The following is a 20,713-nucleotide window of genomic DNA, read 5'->3' as shown; positions in this document are numbered from 1 at the left end:
CGTAACTTTTATTGCTCATTTGTTGTGAGCCAAGATTTATTAAGTTTGTGGGGGGTAACAGAACAGCGTCGTTATCCAGTGCATAGTACAAAATCACAGCTGAATTTTTACAAATTAGTCTTTTTAGGTTTTTTGACATCAGGAAAATACTATTTTCATCGGTGTTTTAATTCTTCCCTGAATTAGAGATGCTTATTGCTCTAATGAGAAAAGTCTCCTTTTATGCAGAAGAATGCCTTTGAAATTCTTTCAGACCATTTACTGGATAACTAAGAACAAGACAGCCTCGCCTATCCAGTCCTGGAAATAAAATAAATTAAGACACATGTTTTCTTTTCTAATTTCCCTTACCGACACACACTCAGTAGAAAGCAAAACCAAAATGTGAGGCAGAAAATCAAAATGGCAGTCAAATCACCTAGCAAACGGGGCTCCTGCCCAGCAGGACGGCGGCGTTACCCAGGTCCCGGCGTGCCAGCCAGGTTCACGCTCAGCGTCACCGGCTCCAGCTCCAGCTCCTGCCCGGGCAGCCAGGGCGCCCGGCGGCACCCCGGGCTGAGCCGGCTGCCCCTCGGACCAAGTGACCCGCCCCACAGAGCCGCAGCGCAGCGTCGGGCTGCCTCAGTGCTGCTGGCAAGAGTTATCAAATAGTATCGTGTGCCTGCAGGGAAGGCACGGGGCTGGGCGCTGACCCACAAACAGACAGACGTTCCTGTTAACACCCCAGTAGAAGTGCAAAAAAAATGGTGGCCCAATGGTGCATTTTGCTTCACCGAAAACCAAATGCCCTTGGCTTAAACCAAAGCACGTTAAGTGTAGAGGTGTGCGTTTGCATGCCAAGTAGGAAACCACACAAAAACGGAACAAAAAGCAACAATGCGAACCAGACCTGAGGCGGGTTAGGAAGGCCAGAGGGGTCGGACACAGCCCTGGAGAATGGGCAGGCAGTGATGTTCAAAACACGGCAAAAATAAAGTTCACACGACCTTCTTTGCTCTGCAGCCATCTCCTCTTCTCGTCCGTGCGTGCCAGGGAAGCCCCGGCTGGACGTGGTGCCCGGGTCCCGCAGCAGTCGTTGGGCAGCGGCTCGCGTTCTGCTGCGCGTGGGGTGTCTCACGAGTCCCTTCGCGGCGGCGCGGCGACGGATTTCTGCCTTCCTCTGGCCAGCCTCGTTCACGCCGAGTGGTTGCAGGATGTCTCTCGGATTTCTTTTGTTTTCATTATACAGGGTTATTTAGCTATAAAAAGTTATCACCCCTAGAACCCTACGATACGCCTAGACAGAAATACATTTCCTATTGAAAATACAAGATTTGCTTACTACACAAAGTGCCAGGAGGATGCTGCACGTCCTTCAGATTTATTTTATTCTAACTAGAGATGCTTTGGGTTGCAGACTATTGCCCTCATGTTGCGACAAGGTGAGGTGGTTACCGAAGAGGTGTGCTGTCTAATGACTCAAACCGTGGTGAGACGCAGTCGTGGCACACGCGTGGCATTTGCTCTTCAAAAAGGAATTTGGTGATTTTTATTTTTCTAGTGAGTAGTTCACAGTACGCAGCCATCGCACGCACTATTGCGAACGACACAGCAATCCCAAAGCCAGTGCTGCGAAAGAGGGCTTCCGTCTAAAATAGAGGCAAAGACGTGAAGGGAAGTGGCTGAACCCAGCTGGCGCAGCAGCTGCTAACCGGTACTTCGCGCCTGCGCTGGATGCTGCCGCCCCAGCGATCGCACCTCTGCCGCAGGCGGGCACCTGACGGGCACCAAGGAGAGGAGCCTGGTCCTCTGCTCTGCTCTGCTGGACCGGGCACGACCGAGCGGCGGCTGGAGCATCGTCGGCTTCAGGATTTTACACCATCGGTAGTGACGTGTGACCTTGAACAAGATACCAAGATTAAACGGATCTTACTGCAGGTGCTGCCACGTTGTGAATTGGCAGGGCCCTCCTGAATTTCAGGTAAATGCCTCTTTGATGATTACTAATTCTTAGCTGCATGCACAAAACCGGCGGTGGATGACCACAGACAACGGAAGGGGAGCAGAGGCTGAGCACAGACTGGAAAGCACCTCCATCACTCACCCGCACTCCAGAGGAGGGGAACATTTGTTATGTGGCTAGTCACATGGAAACCTCTATTTAGACAAAATTCCCTAAGACGCAATTAAGTGTTGACCGGAATGACTAAAAGCAATGCTCTAACGTTACATTAAATAACTGGTTTCAGTACTGGTTCGCGTCCTCTTGCTGCGACGCCAGTGCTTGTGCACAGGTGCTCGGGGAGAAGTGTGTGCTGCCCTAAGCCCGATGCCACACCAGCGGCGAGAGCTCCCATCACCTGCGTTCTCTTTGTGACGGAAACGACCGCGTGAAATGCGTGATGATGATGCAGGTGACAGCTGATCATCGGCCGTGTCTGTCTGAATACACGAGAGCCGCAATTTTACAGAGCAAACCCTCACCCCTCCCCTTCAACACGTGCTCTTCCAAAATTGCAAGTTCTATGGACGCAGTAAATAATTTCTCTCTTTTAAGGTCTCTTGGGTTCCCTCGGCCGGAGTTCTGCTCCCACAGCACCTCAGTTGGAAGACTTGCTGAGAGCACTGGCGGAGCGGCGAAGCTTCCCGGAGACTCTGCTCTTCGAGGCACGTGGTAATGTGGGCGAGGTCTGGTCTGCTAGCTCTATTCCTATGGTGACAGTAAGGTCAGCGCTTGCACTTGTGGTCAGGCAGCCTGGAAAAGAGAACGGGCAGAGAAAAAGTAACATAAGGAGAGCAACAACCTGCCTGTCTTTGCATCAGACCAACTGCTTGGCAAAATGCAGCCCCTCTCCACCTCCTCTTCCAAATTAATCTTGGGTATCACTCAGGTGAACTTGACATTTATAGTCGAAATTTGGCCCAGGCAGCTGAGGAACCGCCATACGGTGCTTTCCTGGAGAAATAAGGAATTTCTCTTTGCCAGCTTCCAGAAAAAGCGAGGAGCGGCCGGGCTGCGAGTGGTCAGCAGCGCCCAGGCGAGCACACGAGAGCCCCCCGGCAGCAGCCCCTTTTGGGCCGGTTCTTGCAGACCCTGCAGGCGCCGAAGGCTCCAGCAGCCGCCCGCAGCCCGGCACGGCGAGGTACCGCAGCGGCCCTGCACCGGGGAGCCCACGCGCCGACCCTGCTTGCGCAAAGCTCCAACAAAACCCACGTAGCGGAACTTGAAAAATGTTTCTTTCAAGTGTGCGTTACGTAGCATTATCTTTTGCTGTGTGTCACTAAACGGCTCTTCTGTATTTAATCTACTACAGAGAGCTGGAACTGAGTTTCCATAGCGTGAACGCTTTCATGAAACTCTACCTGGAAGGCATCTTAGCCTCTGATAAAAAAAAAAGAATCCCAATTTTTTCTAATGGGTTCCACTGCTTACCCAGGGCACTAAGTACCCGTCATTACCGGTGCACTCACGGCACCATTCAAGAACTTTGTGGGCTGGGGAACCTGGACGGCTGTAGCGGTGTCTACATGTGTTTACGCTTTGTTGTTCAACAACATTAAGTTACATCTCAGTTATTCCCCACAGGCGATGACGACTAGAGGCCAGGACTAAATAGCTTGTCTGAATGAGAACAGATGAGGACGCAGCTATTAAACTAAGAAGTAAATGAATAAACTGAGGTGCGTGCGCGTGTGCAACTCCTGCCTCTCCCCCGCACAACTGTAACGGTGCTCTGAGGAATACAGACACACATGCTGCAACCCGGCCCTGCTCTTGCTGCTGGGGTTCTGACCTGTCCCAAGGCATTTCCCGGTGTGACTGTCATTTCATCAGCTCCCGTGGGGCACAGTATTTTTAAACCATGTTACAATTCTCTAAGTCTTAACACAAAGGTTTTTATTAGAGGTGGGACGGAGGAACAGCCTCGCGCCCAGGTGCTCGCGAGCCCGTGGGGAGAAGGGAGGAAGGCTCCGAGCCCACACTGAAGGTCGGGGCCAGGCTTGGCAGCCGAGCAACCGCCTCTGAACTCCAGACCAATGGTTGTGTTTTGCAGCACAAACCTATTTCCAATTCAGCACTAAACTGTATTTTCAGGCTGTGCCTTTGCTGTTAGTTTCTGCCACTGACGACTACAGGGATGTCTTTAATACTCCCTTCAACTTTATTAGCCCAGGCGACTCTCAAACGCGCAGAGAATGCACCAAAAGGCAGCCCGTGCCTCGGCTGATGGCTGAGCTGCCCCTCGGGCAGTGGTGAGCAGGGACAACCTCACTCATGACTGGGGCTCAACCTCACTCAAGCCTTGCCCTTGTGAAGCATGTCGGGAAATGGTTCACGGTTTAGCAAGGTGGACAGGACATCCGTGGGCAAGGTCTCGGCCGCAGGGCTCGGCCGGCAGCGAGGCGCCTGGGACTCGATCTACCTTCTGAGGACAAAGACCCAAGCTGACTCATCTGCGTTTTCAAGGCACGGCTCGAGTGATTCGGGGTGTGATTCGGGGTATTCTAAACCTCACGGCAAACACTACAGCCTATCTCACCATCACTGGGACTTGCAGCAGCCCCACTCCGCATTTCAGCAGCTTGCATTGATCCTGCTACTTTGCGGGAATAATGCTCGGAAACTCCCTGGAGTTTGTTGGGCACAGGCAGCACCGCCTTCTGTTTCCTCACTACAAGGGTTAAAACTTTGTCCTCGTGCTCTAGCTAACTCTAGATATTTTAATGACTCAAAGCAGTGAAGGGAACAATGCTGAGGTCCGGCTGCAGCTAAACCCAAAGTCCCTCTTGCTCCTTACTTGGAAGTCCCTCGGCCAGTTTGCAAACCGGCGTTTGCATTTCAAAGACAGTCTTTCCTTGCCAGATTTATACTTCAAGACAACTGACTGAAGGGGAAATATCGCATTAAAAAAAAGGTGAAAAATGCGACTTAGCGTGTAAAGGCATTTTCTGTGAAAAATGTGGAGCTGTCAGTTTTGGATTAAAAACAAAACCTGTGGTGCTGTTCACGGGGAGAAAAGCGCGGGGGAGGGAAGGGCTGTGAGGGAGGTGTCGTACTTTACATTCCTGCAGTTAAGCAGAATGGCAGATGGTCAAAATAATACAGTTTTCACCAAATGGACAAGCTCAGGCAATATTCATGCAAGCGCTGAACAATGCATCGCCTGCGCATATGAAAAGCAGGGCGGCTGCGGCAGGCGGGGTGCAGGCGAGGCACCCCTCGCTCCAGGAGCACCCGCAGCATCCGCCCGCCTCGGGAGCCGGCACATTCCTTCAGTCCGAACTTTCTTCTGGCGAGTCCTTAGCTATGCAATCAACCTTGAAGCTCCCCCGAAACCGCCTTGATTGATAGGGAGACAGCAGCTGCAGAGTGAGCAAGTAATAACCACAAAAGATAAAGGCTTTCATACAAATATTATAATTCCACTTGCAAGCTGTCTGGCACGAACTCTAATTACTTGGCCGTCTTGCAAGGGGAGCCTGCAACTTTGTTCAGAGGCGAGGCTGCTCGCTCAGCTGCGCTAGGGAGAGAAGCAGGGCTGCGCACGCCCGCCGGCACGTGCCCGGGAAAATCGGTGTCGTATTTGTAGTGATGTCAAGGCGCTCGTGCGAGGCTTAGCTCTTTTTCTTTTTGCGCTGATACGGAGGAGGGTTTTTTTTTCTCTCTTGCTGCGTTTCTTTCAGAGGGTGCACAGGCAAAGTGAAATTACAAGTTGTAAAAAACAAGCCGCAGCTCCGCAATGGTGTAGTAAATAAAACCCACTAGTTTCTGACTCACGGGGGGACCAGCAGAGCGCTTAAAATTTACAACTCAGCCAAACATGTGAAATTTGCAAAAAGGGGGAAAAAACCCACCCAAAGCTGCGCAGCAGCTCTTTCCTGCACATCGCGCTGGTTTCCGGGGGGGCACTGCCGCAGAGGCGATGCCACGCAGCTCCCGCGGGCGCTCGCTGCCGGCGGGCCAGGGCTCGCACCCAGCGTATTGCCGGTGGCTGCCCTGTCCCTGATCCCGTCCCGTGGTGCCCCGGCCACAAACGCCCACGCAAACAGGCCCAGCCGTGACCAAAACGCTTCCCACCGCAGCAGGTGCCGGTGTTGGCCGTGCCTGGCAGCAGCCGGAGGGAGCAGCAGCCGCCGGGGCGGGCGGGCGGGCAGTGGGCACCCCACGGGGCTCGGTGTGTGGGGAGTGGGAGGAGATGGGGCGCTGGCGACAGGGACAGGCAGAGACAGACCCGGAGAGCCCCAGAGCCACCACAGCCGCGCGCCGAGCACAGGAGGAGGAAGAGGAGGAGGAGGAGGAGGGGGAGAGCTGTTAGTGATGGAGCACAACGCCAGCAGCAGCAGGGCCTGCGGGAAGCATCGCTCTTACCTGCGGCAATTACTGTAACGAGACCATTACATATTCTAATCTAAAGGGAGAGAACACAAAATCATATAAATACAGGAACAGCACACCCGTCGCGCTCGCGTGAAGGCCAGGCTGGCTGCTCGCGGGCGCCCAGCACAGCGCAAACTGGCCACGGGCGTCACGGCAAACTCGGCACACGGTGGGCACCAGCTGTAAGGGCAACTCACGATCGAAAGTTCACCTCGATACCCTTAGGGACCTGGAGAGAAATGGGTGCCCACAGGCCTTTTCCTTTTGCTCTGTTGCTCTGTTGATTGAAAACACAGAACCGTTGGCCAAAACTGGAACGAAGAATCGTCTGCCTTCAACTTTTGCCAAACTTGCTGATACGGTACCGTGGGACTTCAGCAGCCTCTTCCTTCAGCTACGCTTCCAGCACTATTAGCGGTCAACAATTTCAAACTGCGTAAAATTTGAGCCTTCACAGAGACCTAAAATACTCTTACACTGTAGGCAGGTTAAAAGAACCAGAAAGCGAACACCACACGTATCACTGGGCCACATAAACTTCCCACGAATGGAGAGTCACCTGTACGTGCAAAACCACATCGCGGGCAGTCGTACGCCTCCGCACAGAGAAGGCGCGTGTGACTGGCGGCTCAGATGCCTCTGCGGTCTCTTGCAGGTACAAATGCTTTACCGTGATGAAGGCTTAAGCTTTTAAAATATGTTCCTTGCAGGAGGGGATTAAAAATTCAGTTAGTAATACAGATGAAAATACACTTTAAATGAAGAGTTATCTTTTGGAAAGCTAGAGATAGGTAGCTTGTTTTATTTTAAATCTACTGAACAGAACAAATCTGGTTTCTCATACACCACCAGGGCACGTGCTCTAGGAAAAAAATATCTTTGAGCAACTTCTCTTCTTGCGAAGCAGATGAGCTCTCCTGAGAGCAAAATAACTCCCTCTCCCCACTCCTCAGCATACACACGAGCACAGCAATGTTGGTACCGATGATGGCGAACCACCTTCTCGGACTCCCTGTGGAGAACAGGCAGGACCTGTGCCAGGACGAGAGCAATACAGCGCCGTCGTCACGCAGCTGAACTGCTGGGGGGTCCCACTCCCCACCGACACTGGCTGACCCTCCTCAGGGACACCACATGCGGGAAACCGAAACTAAAAGCATCTTCTCTGTCAGCTCCCTCCCAGGTGCAGTAACGTCAGAGGTCTTGGTCTTCCCCCCAGACCAAACCAACCAAACCGCCACAAGGCCACAGTGTTTCTGTGGCTGAAAATCAGATTCCAAGTGGACAATATGTTCAGCAACAGCGTCGAATGAGTACAGCAGGCACCTCGCACCGCTTTGTACAGAACGGGATCCTTACTGATGTGCTGCAAAGCTGCTGAGTTTGCTTTTATGAACTACAACTACAAAAAGGGTATAATTAGCGTATTACAACGCTACTGAAAATTTCATGAAAAAGGCAGCGACTCACTGCTGTGGAAATTTCCCACCGAAATCACAGAATCACAGAATTGTATACGGTGGAAAAGACCTTCAAGATCATCGAGTCCAACCGTAAATGACTTGATAAAACTAGGCGCTAGGCTACTGCTGTGTCTGCTGTGCCTGCCCTTCCCCATGCGCAAGTAGGAAACCCCTTCAAGCCTTTAACCATGTTCAGGCACATGGTTAAGGGGCTACCACAGAATCCTGAAATGGCGTTCATTTTTTTGACGTGATCTCTGTAGAATTATTCCGCGCTGTCTCTGAAGCCGGGCGCTGCTCCAGACCCAACCAGTTTTAGTGAGGGGCAAGCGAAAGCTCACAAACTCCTCCCCGAGCGTGGCTGTGGGCACCCACCACAGTGCACAGCGGAAAAGCAGCACCCCGCAGCACTGCCGTGGCCTTTTCCTTTTCCCTTATTGCCCTTGCTAAGCTGGGAGGAACTGATTTGACAAACTAAGCAGGAAACTTGCTCTTACTTGGTAAGCGTTTCGATCCTCCGAGAAAAAGTCAAGAAAGGTGGGTCTTAATGTGTAACCCAAGCATGTAAAAACAGATTACAACATCATGCGTGATCATTAAGGATTTTGAAGCTTTATACTTGAGAAGACCCATGAAGTTTTCTCACAGACCATGACCCCCCGACCCCCCCCCCCCCATTAACCTATCAGCCATGACAGGTCTGTGGAAATCTTTGTTTTCTTTCCCAATAAACGTGAAGGTAATAAAATTCCAGAGAGAATCATACCAGTAAATCCACTTAGCATTTTGACATGCTCTGCTTTCCACTCACAAGGGCAGGCTGAAAATACGATACGAGCAGTGTCCTGAGCCTGCCTCTTCAGGGGAGCGTATTTTGAAGAAATCATCATTAAATAAAAGCAGTGGCTGTGTTCATGCAAAAACACACACGTTCAATGGTCTGAAATGCAGATACAACAACAACTGCATTGGGGATGCAGGAGAGCAAATGACTGGAACTGCGTTTGCACCATGTGGCCCTCCGGTGACTTGTGTGTGGTATGAGCTGTTAAAATATTTCATATCTTGTACGAGTGACAGCTGTTTTACAGCTGCATTGAGATCTTTCACTTATCTTATGCCTGTGAGCAAACCCCAAAGGCTACGTGGTTCGACCTCAGCAGCGACAGAGGGGATCCCCTGGAAGAAGAGGCAGGTGTTCTGGCTGGAAGCCACCGAAGGCTGGCAGCTGGGCAATGGCATGAAACTTCACTTGTCCGTTATATTTGGAGATTCTTTCTATCAGCTGAATTTACACAGTGCCTTTTCCCCCCGAACCCACGAAAACGCTGCAGAAGAAAGAAGGACGCTCAAGCTGGCTGTCCCAGGCCTGCACCAGCAGCACAGCCTTAGGCCGGAGGGGGACGGAGGCCGCTCTTCGGGAGGCGTGGGGGGACAGCGCAGGCTGGGCCCTGCCGGCGTGGAGAGCCAGCACCGCGGAGGTGAGGCTGCGCTGGCAGGGCCAGCGGAAGTCAAGGGCAGATTTTGTACCTGCTTCCCCTGACCAGATCGGACCCTAAACGAGGCGCTGCAACAGCCAAAACATTGGTGAACGAGGAGGTTCGCTCCGCTGTTGCTTGGTTATGAAAAATAAAAAAAGTAGTACCTTGAAAAGCTGTAACTGAAGCAGTAAGAAGAATCTGAAACTACAGGTTAATCAAGGGCAGAAACGACCCTAAAAAAAGCACTCACAGCTCCCAGCACAGGTGATAACTGCTTGACACCATCATGTACCCAGCCTGGATTGATTTAGAGATTTGGAAATAAACCCTAAATGTACACATCGAAGTTCTAATTAGTCGTGACTTGGAGCAGCCGCTAATTAGTTCTGCAGTGGTCAGCCAGCCAGAGGGACCACAGCAAGTGTTAGTGGTTATCTCTCCTTTGCATGCAGGCACGTAGCACGTAGTGCAGCCTCGAACCACCGCCCAAAGCCTCCCGCCCGGGCGCCGGCAGCCTGCGGCAGGCAGGACGGCACTGCACGGGCTCTCTCCTCTGCCGCGGCTCAGGGCTGACGTGCGTCAGTGCAAAGGAAGAATGCAAAGGGGCCGCATTGCCTGGAGCTTTCTTGCGAGCTGACAGCTCGAGCAGCTGGAGCTGTCACCCGGCAGAAGAGAGAGGCCCGTCAAGCTAATATTTTTTCCCATCCCAGCGCTGATGGCTAGGGAGGAAGCCCTCCCTTGCCATCTCCTCTCCCAGAGATCGTAGGTGGGAGAGCTCCCTCTGAGACAACCAATTAAATGGAAAAAAGAAAGGGCCCAGGCTGAGAGCCCTGATGTTGCTCTCACACCCTCTCCGCTGTAGATCCTAAGGTTACACCTTAGGGCTTGAGGGAGAAGCAACCCAAGCACCCACACAGCCTGAGGGGAGAGGTCCAGGCTGTACGCCCGCGTAGGTGGTGGGCAAAGGGGAGAACCGCCCTGGCACCCAAAGCAGTCTGCAACTGCTTTGCAGGGAGCTGCAAAGTAACGCTGCAACTTCCTTACCATTCTGCACGGATTTGTACACTTCTGAACCAGGCCTGGTCATCCTGGTGTAAGTTTACATCAGAGTGTTCAAGTCAGAGGAGCTATAGGGGGTACAGAGCTGATGCCACCTAACGATTCATGGTATTTACTGACTTTGCCCTATTTAATAATAAACCATTCCTAACCCTTACAGGGACGCTAAGAATTTTACTAATTCAAGAAAGTATTTCTCTTTCATGAAAAAATGCAAACTGTCATGCTGTCAACATGCATAACCTTCAACTTTTTAAAAACATAAAGGGTCTGACCAAGGCACAGGAGCCGTCCCATGGTGTACTGAGGATGCAGGAGCTTCCTTTTTATTCCTTCGTATATAACTACCAGCAAGGCATTTAAGCTCTTCAGACTGCTAAATGCATGAGTAGATTAATGAATTAAGGAAGACACCACAGCCTGGAAAAGATTTTCACTCACTGCCTGAGTCCGAAAGAGGAAAAATGGTGTTTCTGATTTCTAGTGTTGTCTTTGCAACTGTAACAAGTGCTCCCGTGGGAGGAGGGATGCACTTCCACTCAGTCATTGCTTCATCATTCAGCAAAATTATGAGTTTGTTTGTAGCATCTATGTGTTGTCATAGAAATCATTGTGATTTCTCAGTTTTGCCATTAAAAGATCCAGAAAGTGGATCAGAATTGCTGTGTCATGTTATTTGAATGCGCTCATGCGGGCTTCCCTAAGCGTGAAGGAAGGAAGGAGGTAATGGAAAATGTGAAATGGATTTATTCTGTGTGTCTCGCTGAAAGGCATCTCTGGGGAGAAAGGGTAAATTTTGGTTTTCTGCAGAACATCCTGACTTTCCTCCTTCATTAAATCAGGTAATTATGCTTGATTCAATTGAAAATTTCATTTGGCACCTTTTCATCCTCTGCTATTAAGCAGGCACCATGGGCCAAGAAACAATTTCAGCAGGCAGGAAAGGACCATCCGCCACCAGGCTGGCTCTGCCTTTTGCGATGCTGAGATGCAGACGGAGCCTCAGCGAGTTCTTAGGTGAGCTGGTGGCTACCATGGACGGAGCACAGTGATGGGAGACCTCCGTGTTTCTGAGCCAAGGGTTTTGAGGCTGGCAGTGAGGGAGATGGTTACGAAATTGCCATTTCTACCGACAAGTACAAGTTAGGAGTTACACGCGCGCAACGGCACGGTGCTCAAAGCCGCCCCAGCGCAGCGTTCAGCTGCCGGGCACTGCACATTCCTGTGGCGGTGAGAAAGTCCAGGCAGGCGGTAGCTCTCTGGAAGAGGGGCAGAAAAGCCACACAGGGATCACTGATAACCAAAACCACAGAGGTAAGGAGCACCTCCTGAATCCACTTCTGCAGCTTCAGGATCCCTCCCCAAAGGCCGCCCGAGCAGCTGGCTGGGACAGGCCGCTAAGGCAGCAGTGAAAGATGCTCTAGTTTGCTGAAGATCAGCTGTAAGAACTACCTGGATTAAACAGAGAGGGGAAGCAGGCCGGGTCCTGCACCTCCTCCTGAATACTCTTCACAGGGAAGGGGAAAAAGAAAAAAAGAAATGCTTTGAGTCCTGCCTCCTTTGGTAACTCTTCCCACTCCTCCGCTCCACCTCCCTAAGCTTTTCCTCTTTGTTTACTGCCTGGACGACCTCTACAATTGCAACATCTGGCACCTATGATTGCACGTTTTCCTTCTCACCTCCTGAGAACTAAGTTCACGCAGACCTCATAACGAGCTCTGCGCTAATGACTTAGCTTCTTGCGCATCCTTCCACATTTAAGGGCAACGCCTGTACTGGAAAAGGAAGGATTCGGCACAGAGGTTCAAGCTCTCATCAAAGCATCGCGTGTAGCTCCACAGCAGTGTCCCGGTCCGGCCGGTAACAATTGCCAGATGGTTTCAGCACCGCCTCTTCTCGCAGTGGAAGCAGCTGAGCAGTGGGCTCCTAGCTGCCAGGGTAGTCTGGAATTTTCTAAGTCCCAGTTACTAGAAACTAATTTTTCAGTTTCCGGCAACACTGACGTATTGATCAAACCCAACACTTGGCACGTGCTGCTGCGTACGCTGTAATATCATGGCACAGCTACTCATTTTCAGATCTGTATTTTTATAATATTCAGCTCCATCCGGCTTCCCTTAAAAATATGCAAAAATATTATACAGAACCTGGAGAGACTTTTATTCTACCTAGTACACAGAACTGACAAAACATCCTACAGATTTTCAAGGAAAATGCAGACAAAGAAGTAAAAAAAACCCAGAAAAAACAAACCAACCAAAACCAAACGGAATCATTGCTCAGTTAGCATTAAAAAGAATGTAAGTCTGTTGAAGACAACAGTTACTCCCGGTTTTGTTTTGTTTCTGTCAAAAATATATTTTAAAATTCCATGGCCATTTGAAATATTCCTTTTGCTTTACAGTGGGAAGGATAAAGGTCAGCACCTAGCAAAAAGTGTTTTAAAATAAACCAAATCTTGTTTGTTGTACATTCAGGTATTTTCTACAAGAAATTTATGCATGTTAAAGTCTGGAGACAAAAGAAAAGCATGTGTCACCTTTTCAACAAAAAGGCTGCAAAATCTCAGTTTTATGTAAATAAGCAGGCACGGCTTCCAAGGCTTTAAAACCAGGGAATGCTGAAAACGTCTATAGTTCCTCAACTCAAGTGTTGCTCCTGGGCAATGCTATAATATTCATTAAAGAATCCATTTATCAACAGATACCACATGTCAGAGTTTTCCAGCACAGTTTTCCTGACACTCCACTGAAAATGCTGCTTTAAAGCATTTCAAAATTAAAACGGAAAGCAATAATCTGAGATGCTTTTGCCTGCCGTTTCGTTCCACAATAGCTATTAGCAACTAAAAAAGCAAAGATTTACACTATATCCTTTCTGATAACGTCAAGCATTATGCTTTATTTTCCAAATCATTAGCATGCACAAGAATGACCTCATGGTGAACAGATGCACTTGGATATGGCAGTGATTAGATCAGCCCTCTCAGCAGTCAAGTGTGCCCATTTCAATTAACCCTTTGAAGCACTAACTGCAAGTCTACGCTGCTGAAAAGCAGGTTTGTAGGTTCTCTTGAAAGTAGCAATCTACCCTTGTTAAGTATAAAACCCTCAAATATAAATCTTTCTCTGGTGGAAAAGTTCTCTCTTTTCCTTGCTAGAATATCCGACTACTTCCATTTTCTAAGGGTTAACACGATTCTGGCTTCTGATCTTAAATGGTAAAAAACAACAAATGCTTTTTAGGCAGCAGAGGTAATTAAAGTTGGAACGCTTTTGTATCTGTTCGTGCCCGTTTCATTTTAATGATTTTTTTTTAACGAACACACAAGTATTTTGTTGAATAACTGTTTTTCTTTTTGGCGGAGAGAGAAAGAACAGAAAAAGATAGCAGCTTAAAACCCCATCCTCTAGAACGAGAGAAATCTGCAGAGGGAAAGGATAAGAATAATTCAATAGTGTTGGATTACTGAGGATTTCCTGGGCTGACTCTCATAGCCAGCCTAATTAAAATACAGCATGTAATGTACCAGTTTAACAACAAAGGACCGTATTCTCATCTTTTGTTCCTAATCTGCACATCCCCTAAATGAGTTCAGGGATGTCCGTGCTGCCTACCAGGCTACATTTTCAACGTTTAAGATATCCCGGACTAACTATGATACACACGGGGAGTTTACGGCTCTACTTCTGGAAACAGCAAAAGAGGTCAACTGGTCGATTTTCGTGCATAAACTGTAGCACCTGCAAGACTATTTGTGATACGGGAGACTAAGCCAGGGCATACTTCAAGAAACCCACATCCCATCTGAATCTAGGGGAAGCATCCCTAGAGGCAGTATCAGAAAACATAAAAACATTTAGTTCAAATAAATAGATCATAGTTACTAATACACCAATAATGTGTCTCATTAACAGCTACATATTTGATTCATTTAATGGTCTCGATTTGCTTCTTATACTGTGTTAACTACTAAAAACCATTTTAGTTTTAATAAAAAGCATACTTACTCATTGACCCTTTCTGTTGTGCACATGTATACACAGCGATGACAGGATTACTTTTACGTGGTATTAAGAATAAGATCAGAGGAGAATTAATCTTAAATTTACCTGAAAAGTCTAAGCTAGGCAGGGTTAGTAGTATCAGCTGGCTTGTTACTTGAGAAGGGGAAACACAGACCTGTGTCAGCTCCATACATTTATTGCTCCGTGATTCATTTTTTCTGTTTCAGAATAGAAATTCCCCTTTTACATGAAGAAAAATGCCATCCATATTTCTTAAGCAGCAGACAGCCAATTTGCAGGCACAAGACAGGTGACTCTAAGCTTGGAGGAGGTCTAACTGCCCGCGGCACGGGGGGACAGGCTGCACGCTGGAAAACACAGAGCTGCTGCCGTTCACAGCCCAAGACCATCCTGCTTGCCCCCGGCTGTGCCCACGCCGACAGGGGAACTGGCGGCTCCAGGATAGTTTTTCATCCCTTTCTAATCATTAAAGGGATGAATAGATGGCTGCAAACTTAGTCAAATTGCACCCGAGCTGGTTCTTTATTTATTTCCGGATGCTGCTGGTACACTTGTAGTACCCCGACAAACTAAACCACAATAAACATGGAAAGAGGCAAGGCTGAGGCAGATGCTCGTGATCCGCACGCAGCTCCGCACAAGGCTCCCTCCTCGTGGGACGGGGACTCGCCCGAGTGGCGGCTGCCGCCCGCGGCTGGCAACAGTGGCTGAGTTGCGAGGTTTACATTCAGCCTCCTTGCTGATTGCCAGGATGGCATTTGACAGAAAACACATCCTAATGGCAACGACTGACACAGCTCTTGGTAATATTCGACTAAATATGCAAGTAAATCAGTAGATAACGTGAGGAGACTCTCTGAAGGAAAGATTTTGATGCCAGAAGTCGTGACCGGCCTCCAGTTTCTTTGTGAGCGTGAAATAAATTCTGACATTGGGAAGTCCGAAAATCAGGACCTGACTGTGGCAGGTTTTACTCTTAAAAAAAAATAAAATCATGAAATCATAAAAACGCATTCAGGTACAAATGATTTAACAGCGTTCTGAAAAACTTAAGTAGATATTAGGACACATTTTAAATATTTTTGGCATACAAAATATATCACAGACTTTAGAAAGTATGACTACGGTATTATCAAATGAATTTGTCCTTGCTTGTCAAACTACATTTGTATATAATAATATGTACAGCACTGCGTGCTGTAAGAAGAACGTGAAAACTAAATACCGTTATGCATAGAGCAAAACTTTTAAAATATATCAATATATCTACATTTTTATTTGCTGATACGTCAACAGATAAATGATTCAAAGTGCTAACAACACCGGGCATGAAATCTACATTTCTATTGAAACTGATAATTTTTTTTTGTCTCAGACTTTTGGCAGGGTATATAAAAGAATTTAATTCACAGCTGTTCTACTTTTTAATGTAGAAAACATTAATCAAAGCTTTAAGTTATAAGCTTTTCTAATGTTGTTTAGTATTCCAGTTCAACAAAGATCAATAGAGGCCATCCCTGTGTTTCTTGACGCCTCTCCAGGAAGCAGAGGCGCGATTATGTAAATAGCACCGGTTCCCCTTTACTTCTGCCAGCTTGCTTATCTCCAAAGCCTTCTGCCTGCTGCTACTGGCGACCAATGCAAGGACATGCATATACCTCTTATCTCCTAACAAAGCTCTGAAAGCTCGAGGATTGGAGCCAGTAACGTTAAACAATGCTGCACGGCTGATTTTATTTGTAAGTGATTTATTTTAGTAAATTTAATTTCTTCCTTCAATTTTTCAGTTTAGATGGAAGATATTTGCTAACAAGTCAGGCTAAAGAGAAATAGAGCAGATGTCCTGCAACATTTATACAGGTCTGAAATAATCTATTAAACAATCCGAAAGAGTAGCAGGGAATAATTAGGAAGTGCCAGTTTCACCCTACGAGTGTAAAAAAGGGATTAAGGAATCTTTGTTAAAGAGTCCAACACATGGGGACCATATACTTTTTGGAGGCTAGAAAAACAAATCTTGAGGGCACTAGAAATCTGCATTTCAGAGTCAAAGCTTCCTTTCAGGAGACATCTATTTAAACTCAGTTAAAACAGCAAAGTTCATCTCTTACCGACTGCATGCTAACTTAAAATCTCGATGGGGCACATAAGGAATAAATTCACAGAGTTCAGCGTTACATTTTCATCTTTCAGTAGGGCTGATGAATGATGATCAGCATTAATGTGTGTATATACATATACACACGCATGCAATGTACATATATCCAGACACATATTAAAAAAATCCCAAACGGGTTCCAGGCCAGGTGTTGGAAGGAAGCCTGAAATTTCCTCATCTATATTTAAGGGAAATGTTAGCATACTGCACGCTGCTATGATTTCCTAACAGAACACCATTCTTACACTTCTTTTGCATTAATCCCTGACCCTGGTATCTCAGCAGCATAATCCCCATTTAGCATTAGTAGCAACGGCTTCTACTGTGAGGAACTATTTTTCGATAAGTAAGCACCGATTCAGGCATAGCTTTTGAACAACATATTCCCAGCTCAGCAAGAAACCCACACTCCTGAATGAACCAGAGCACATTACTGAGAGAAAGTTCATTAACCTTGCTAGATTCGGGGGTTAACAGGATAGCTGAAGAAAGGAGCAGAGTGAATAGCTCTGATGCAAAACAAATTAAAATGAATGTCATCATTCCTTTTGATATTCATTAGTTGATTCAGGGGAAGAATGGTCTTCTTAAATTTGCAAGCATTTATCTACAAAAAACAGGTGTACATCTGCTGCTCAAGTGCTTCTTAGTGCTAAAGAGAAGAATAACGTGCAGAGACTCACCAGTTCCACCGAGGGAGTAGCTGGGAGAGGGAGAAAAGACCTGAGCAGCAAAATCCTCAAATGTCATTACTTCTTTATGGTTCTGGATTATTGCTTCGAGATACAGAGCTCGCTCTTCATAACTGCAACGACCAGGTTAAGGAAATGTGTGCGCAGAATGAGATGCTGTTACACAACGTCCACGAACACCGGCACTTCAGATCCACAGCAACACTAACCAGGCTGTACGTGGGCATGGAAAAGAGGGGACCAACATTGCCCAATGCTGCTTAACAGTTCTGAACGTGGGCAACAAGGAGTGAACGCACTTAATGGCTTGAAATTAAGGGTAATACCTTTTAGCTTCATGAAGGAAAAGCAGTGACTCAGTAGATCCGACAGATTGCTAAAGTTACCAAGGGCAGAAACAAACCCCCAGACTGCAGGCTTTTTAAACCAAAACCCAACTTCAACAGACAAGCTGTGTGGCATTACGGAAAGTTCCTGGTACACGATATTCCTATTACAATGACCCTGTCAGACTAGAAAAATGTAGACTAGAGAAACAAGCTACAGGACAGAGGAGACACCCCCCCCACCCCATTTATTTGTTCACTGTACTTCTTAAAAGAAATTAACCATAATGAACACAATTCCTGAAAGCGTGACGTTTGTATTTAAGGCAGGTGCTAGAAGGTGTAACCTTATGTATCCTAAATAAACGATGCACATTGGAAAAAAACACCCCACAACTTGCATGCATTATAGTCTGCATAATGCAGACAACAAAGCAATCTAAAATCAAGACTATTGCCTTTTAATTAAAACTCGGCAACCTGGAACACACAGCATTCAAATGTGTAATCAAAAACCAGTCACCAATAAAACTTACAAGCGTAACAAGCTGAAGCAACTTTCCAGCTGTCTTAATGGGACCCCTGCTTGCGGCAGCTTTTCACAGCGGAGAAAGCAAATCTTTTCCTTTTGTGTGCAGCTTCTGTTTTCTCAGAAGGTGAATCATACACTTCCAATAACAGGATAACGCCTGAAACAAATCTACAATGGGCTGAAGAACCTCACGTATGACTTTATGAATTAACGCTTGCAGGAGCCAGTATGACATCTCATTCTCTGTTTCCTCATTTAAAACAAAAGTTTTCAGATCGTCATTGTGTTTCTGTTACGGGGAAATGCATTCTAACTCTGCAAGACTGTTACGTGGGAGCAAAGGCCAGTTTAAATTTAGAAATTAGGAGCAGCGAGAATAACACCAGTGACAACATAATGCAGGTGAGGGTATTTAAAATTGAAAAGCATTACTAATTAATATTGAAGTGCCATTGGTGACTTTCATTACCTTAACAAAACCACTCTGAAAGAGTATTTTTTTGTCTTTTAAATCAGAGTAAAGCGGTACTTAAAAATAGGACACGATGGTCTAGTGTTCTACCTCAAGGGGAATAAGCAAAGCGCATCTTAATTGTATGCAAGTTCCTATAGGCATGGTGGTAAAAAAATAAAAAAGAAAAAAGCAAAAAAGAAAAAAAAAAGAATTTTGCTTTTAATGCTAGCAGAGGACGATTGATATGTGATAAATCTTCTTATAAACTTCCCGTGGAAGCCTGAAGAAAGAAAATCAATACATAGCATTTCAGAGTTTGCACCTGCTGACAGCGTTATTTGCTTAGTTTTTCTCTCTCTTTTCCCTAAGCCCAGGAGAACGCATTCCTGATAGTGCAAGCATTAGCCCGCCTGCGTTCGGGGCTGCCTCCCTATTATGGGCTGAACTCCTGATGACTCTTGTTAATGAATAGGCTGCCAAACTTCCTAGGAGAGGAGGCACACGCCTGGGCCCTATTCTAAAGGGACTGACGGATGCCATTCACTTCTTATTATGAAGATGCTTATTCTGCGGCGCGCTCGGCTGTTGCCAGGGCTGTGCGGAGCGCATGGCCGGGCGAGCGCCGGCCCCGCTAACAGCGGGACGCGGGGGCTGCGCGGCCGTCTGGCGAACAGCCCCTCCGACACGGAGCTGGCACGTGCTGGCGCAGCGGGAACAGACCCAGGCGTGACAAATTACTGAAAGGGCTCGGCTAAACTTGCGGCTGACGACCACCTGAGCCTGCGGACCGGCCATCAGCGCTCGATTCATTGCGCAGCCTTTTAGGCTGCGGTCTGCTTGTCGGCCCGCTTTAAACAAGGCAGGGAGACTATAAAGGCTTTTCATGCTATGCCTAATAATATCCTGCTGTTTAATGAAAGACCTTGCACATCTAACACATAAGCATACAATGCGCAGAACAACTGCTAACACACCAGCAGTTTGTACCGATTTTGCTAAATATTGCACGGAAAAAGAGAGTGAGGAGATTTTGACTAGGTTAGCTTTACATCTCGTAAAATCCTTATTTATGAGGTGGAAGATGCCCCTAACCACACAAAAGACTGGGAAAAAACCACTCAGCCAAACAGCTGGGCAGCTACAGGAGAGGCATCTGAAAAATAACATACTGAGCTGAGCTTAAGCCAAGGTCCAGAGAGCTGTGCAGATCGATCAGCAGCTTGAGAGGCGTACGAAGAAGATCCCGATTCAGTGCCGCTCCTACAGATTAAAAAGCTGAAAGCAGTAGGTGCAGATACCACAGACTCGGCGAGGAAGACTGCTGCATAAACCAGCTCCACTTCACCACCACCCTTCTCAGCTCAGCGCCCTCCTGATGTCTCTCCCAGGCTCCCCAAGCACGGCTACCGGGAGCACCAGGCAGCACAGTGGCTCCTGCCATACGGGCAGCGAGCGAGATGCTTGTGCTAATTTTCACCTACAGCCTAATCTAAAAAGCGTTAAGTCACTGCAGGAACATTAAACTAAACTCTCTGCTATCTCTATTTTAATACATACACTTATTAGGGAAAACAGTTCGGATTCATAAAAAAAAAAACCACACCACCTCAACTAAAGTTCTACCAAAGTTTAGGAATTTTAATGGAGGCATGAGGAACATAATAAAGAAGCTGTAAAGAACCCTCTGAAAAATACCTCCAGCCTGTAAATATAGGTCAAGAAAGCAGCATGACGTCACGAATACCATCTGATCTCTCGCACAAAATCTTTGTTCTGTAACTTACTCGAGTTGCGCTTCTTGTATGCAAACAAAGCCACCGTTTTGCTACTTAATTGTGTTTATGTCAGAAGCTTCTGCAGGCATCACTACGTTAGTCATCTGTCAGACACCCCGGAGTCCCACGTAACGTATTTTGAGGATCCAAGAGAACATAACATACCCAAAGAATAATAATATGAGATAGATGGGGGGGCGGAGCAGAAGACTCAGCATTTCAAGACCGTTTGTACAGGAGCAGTCTGAAACAGCAATTTTCAATTGCGGCCTCAAGAAGCTTCATATTTATCACCACGTAAGAACGCTTTCATCCAGATAATCACTAGTGCCATACTTGATCTGTCAAAACTGCAGCCCTTGTAAATGTGCTGTGCCTTCATCCTTA

The 20,713-nt window shown here is 47.4% G+C and overlaps 1 protein-coding gene across 5 annotated transcripts in view; it reads right to left on the bottom strand.

Moving 5' to 3' along the window:
• RALGAPA2 (Ral GTPase activating protein catalytic subunit alpha 2) overlaps positions 1–20,713 on the bottom strand; it is a 137,309-nt gene continuing 116,596 nt past the window's right edge. For 4 of the 5 annotated variants that reach the window (XM_072857638.1, XM_072857642.1, XM_072857641.1 and 1 more), the window contains 2 exons: positions 17,231–17,352; positions 1–2,734 (listed from right to left, as the gene is read on the bottom strand). In XM_072857638.1, the coding sequence (XP_072713739.1) occupies positions 2,580–2,734; positions 17,231–17,352 (277 nt within the window). In that variant the 3' untranslated portion in view covers positions 1–2,579. Of the gene's footprint in view, positions 2,735–6,349; positions 6,390–17,230; positions 17,353–20,713 lie in introns of all 5 variants that reach the window. The other variant, XM_072857639.1, reaches the window with a different exon arrangement.

The sequence above is a fragment of the Ciconia boyciana genome, chromosome 3 (assembly GCF_034638445.1).
Source record: "Ciconia boyciana chromosome 3, ASM3463844v1, whole genome shotgun sequence".
In the NCBI taxonomy this organism is placed as follows: Eukaryota; Metazoa; Chordata; class Aves; order Ciconiiformes; family Ciconiidae; genus Ciconia; species Ciconia boyciana.
This window is presented reverse-complemented; position numbering and strand designations above follow the sequence as displayed.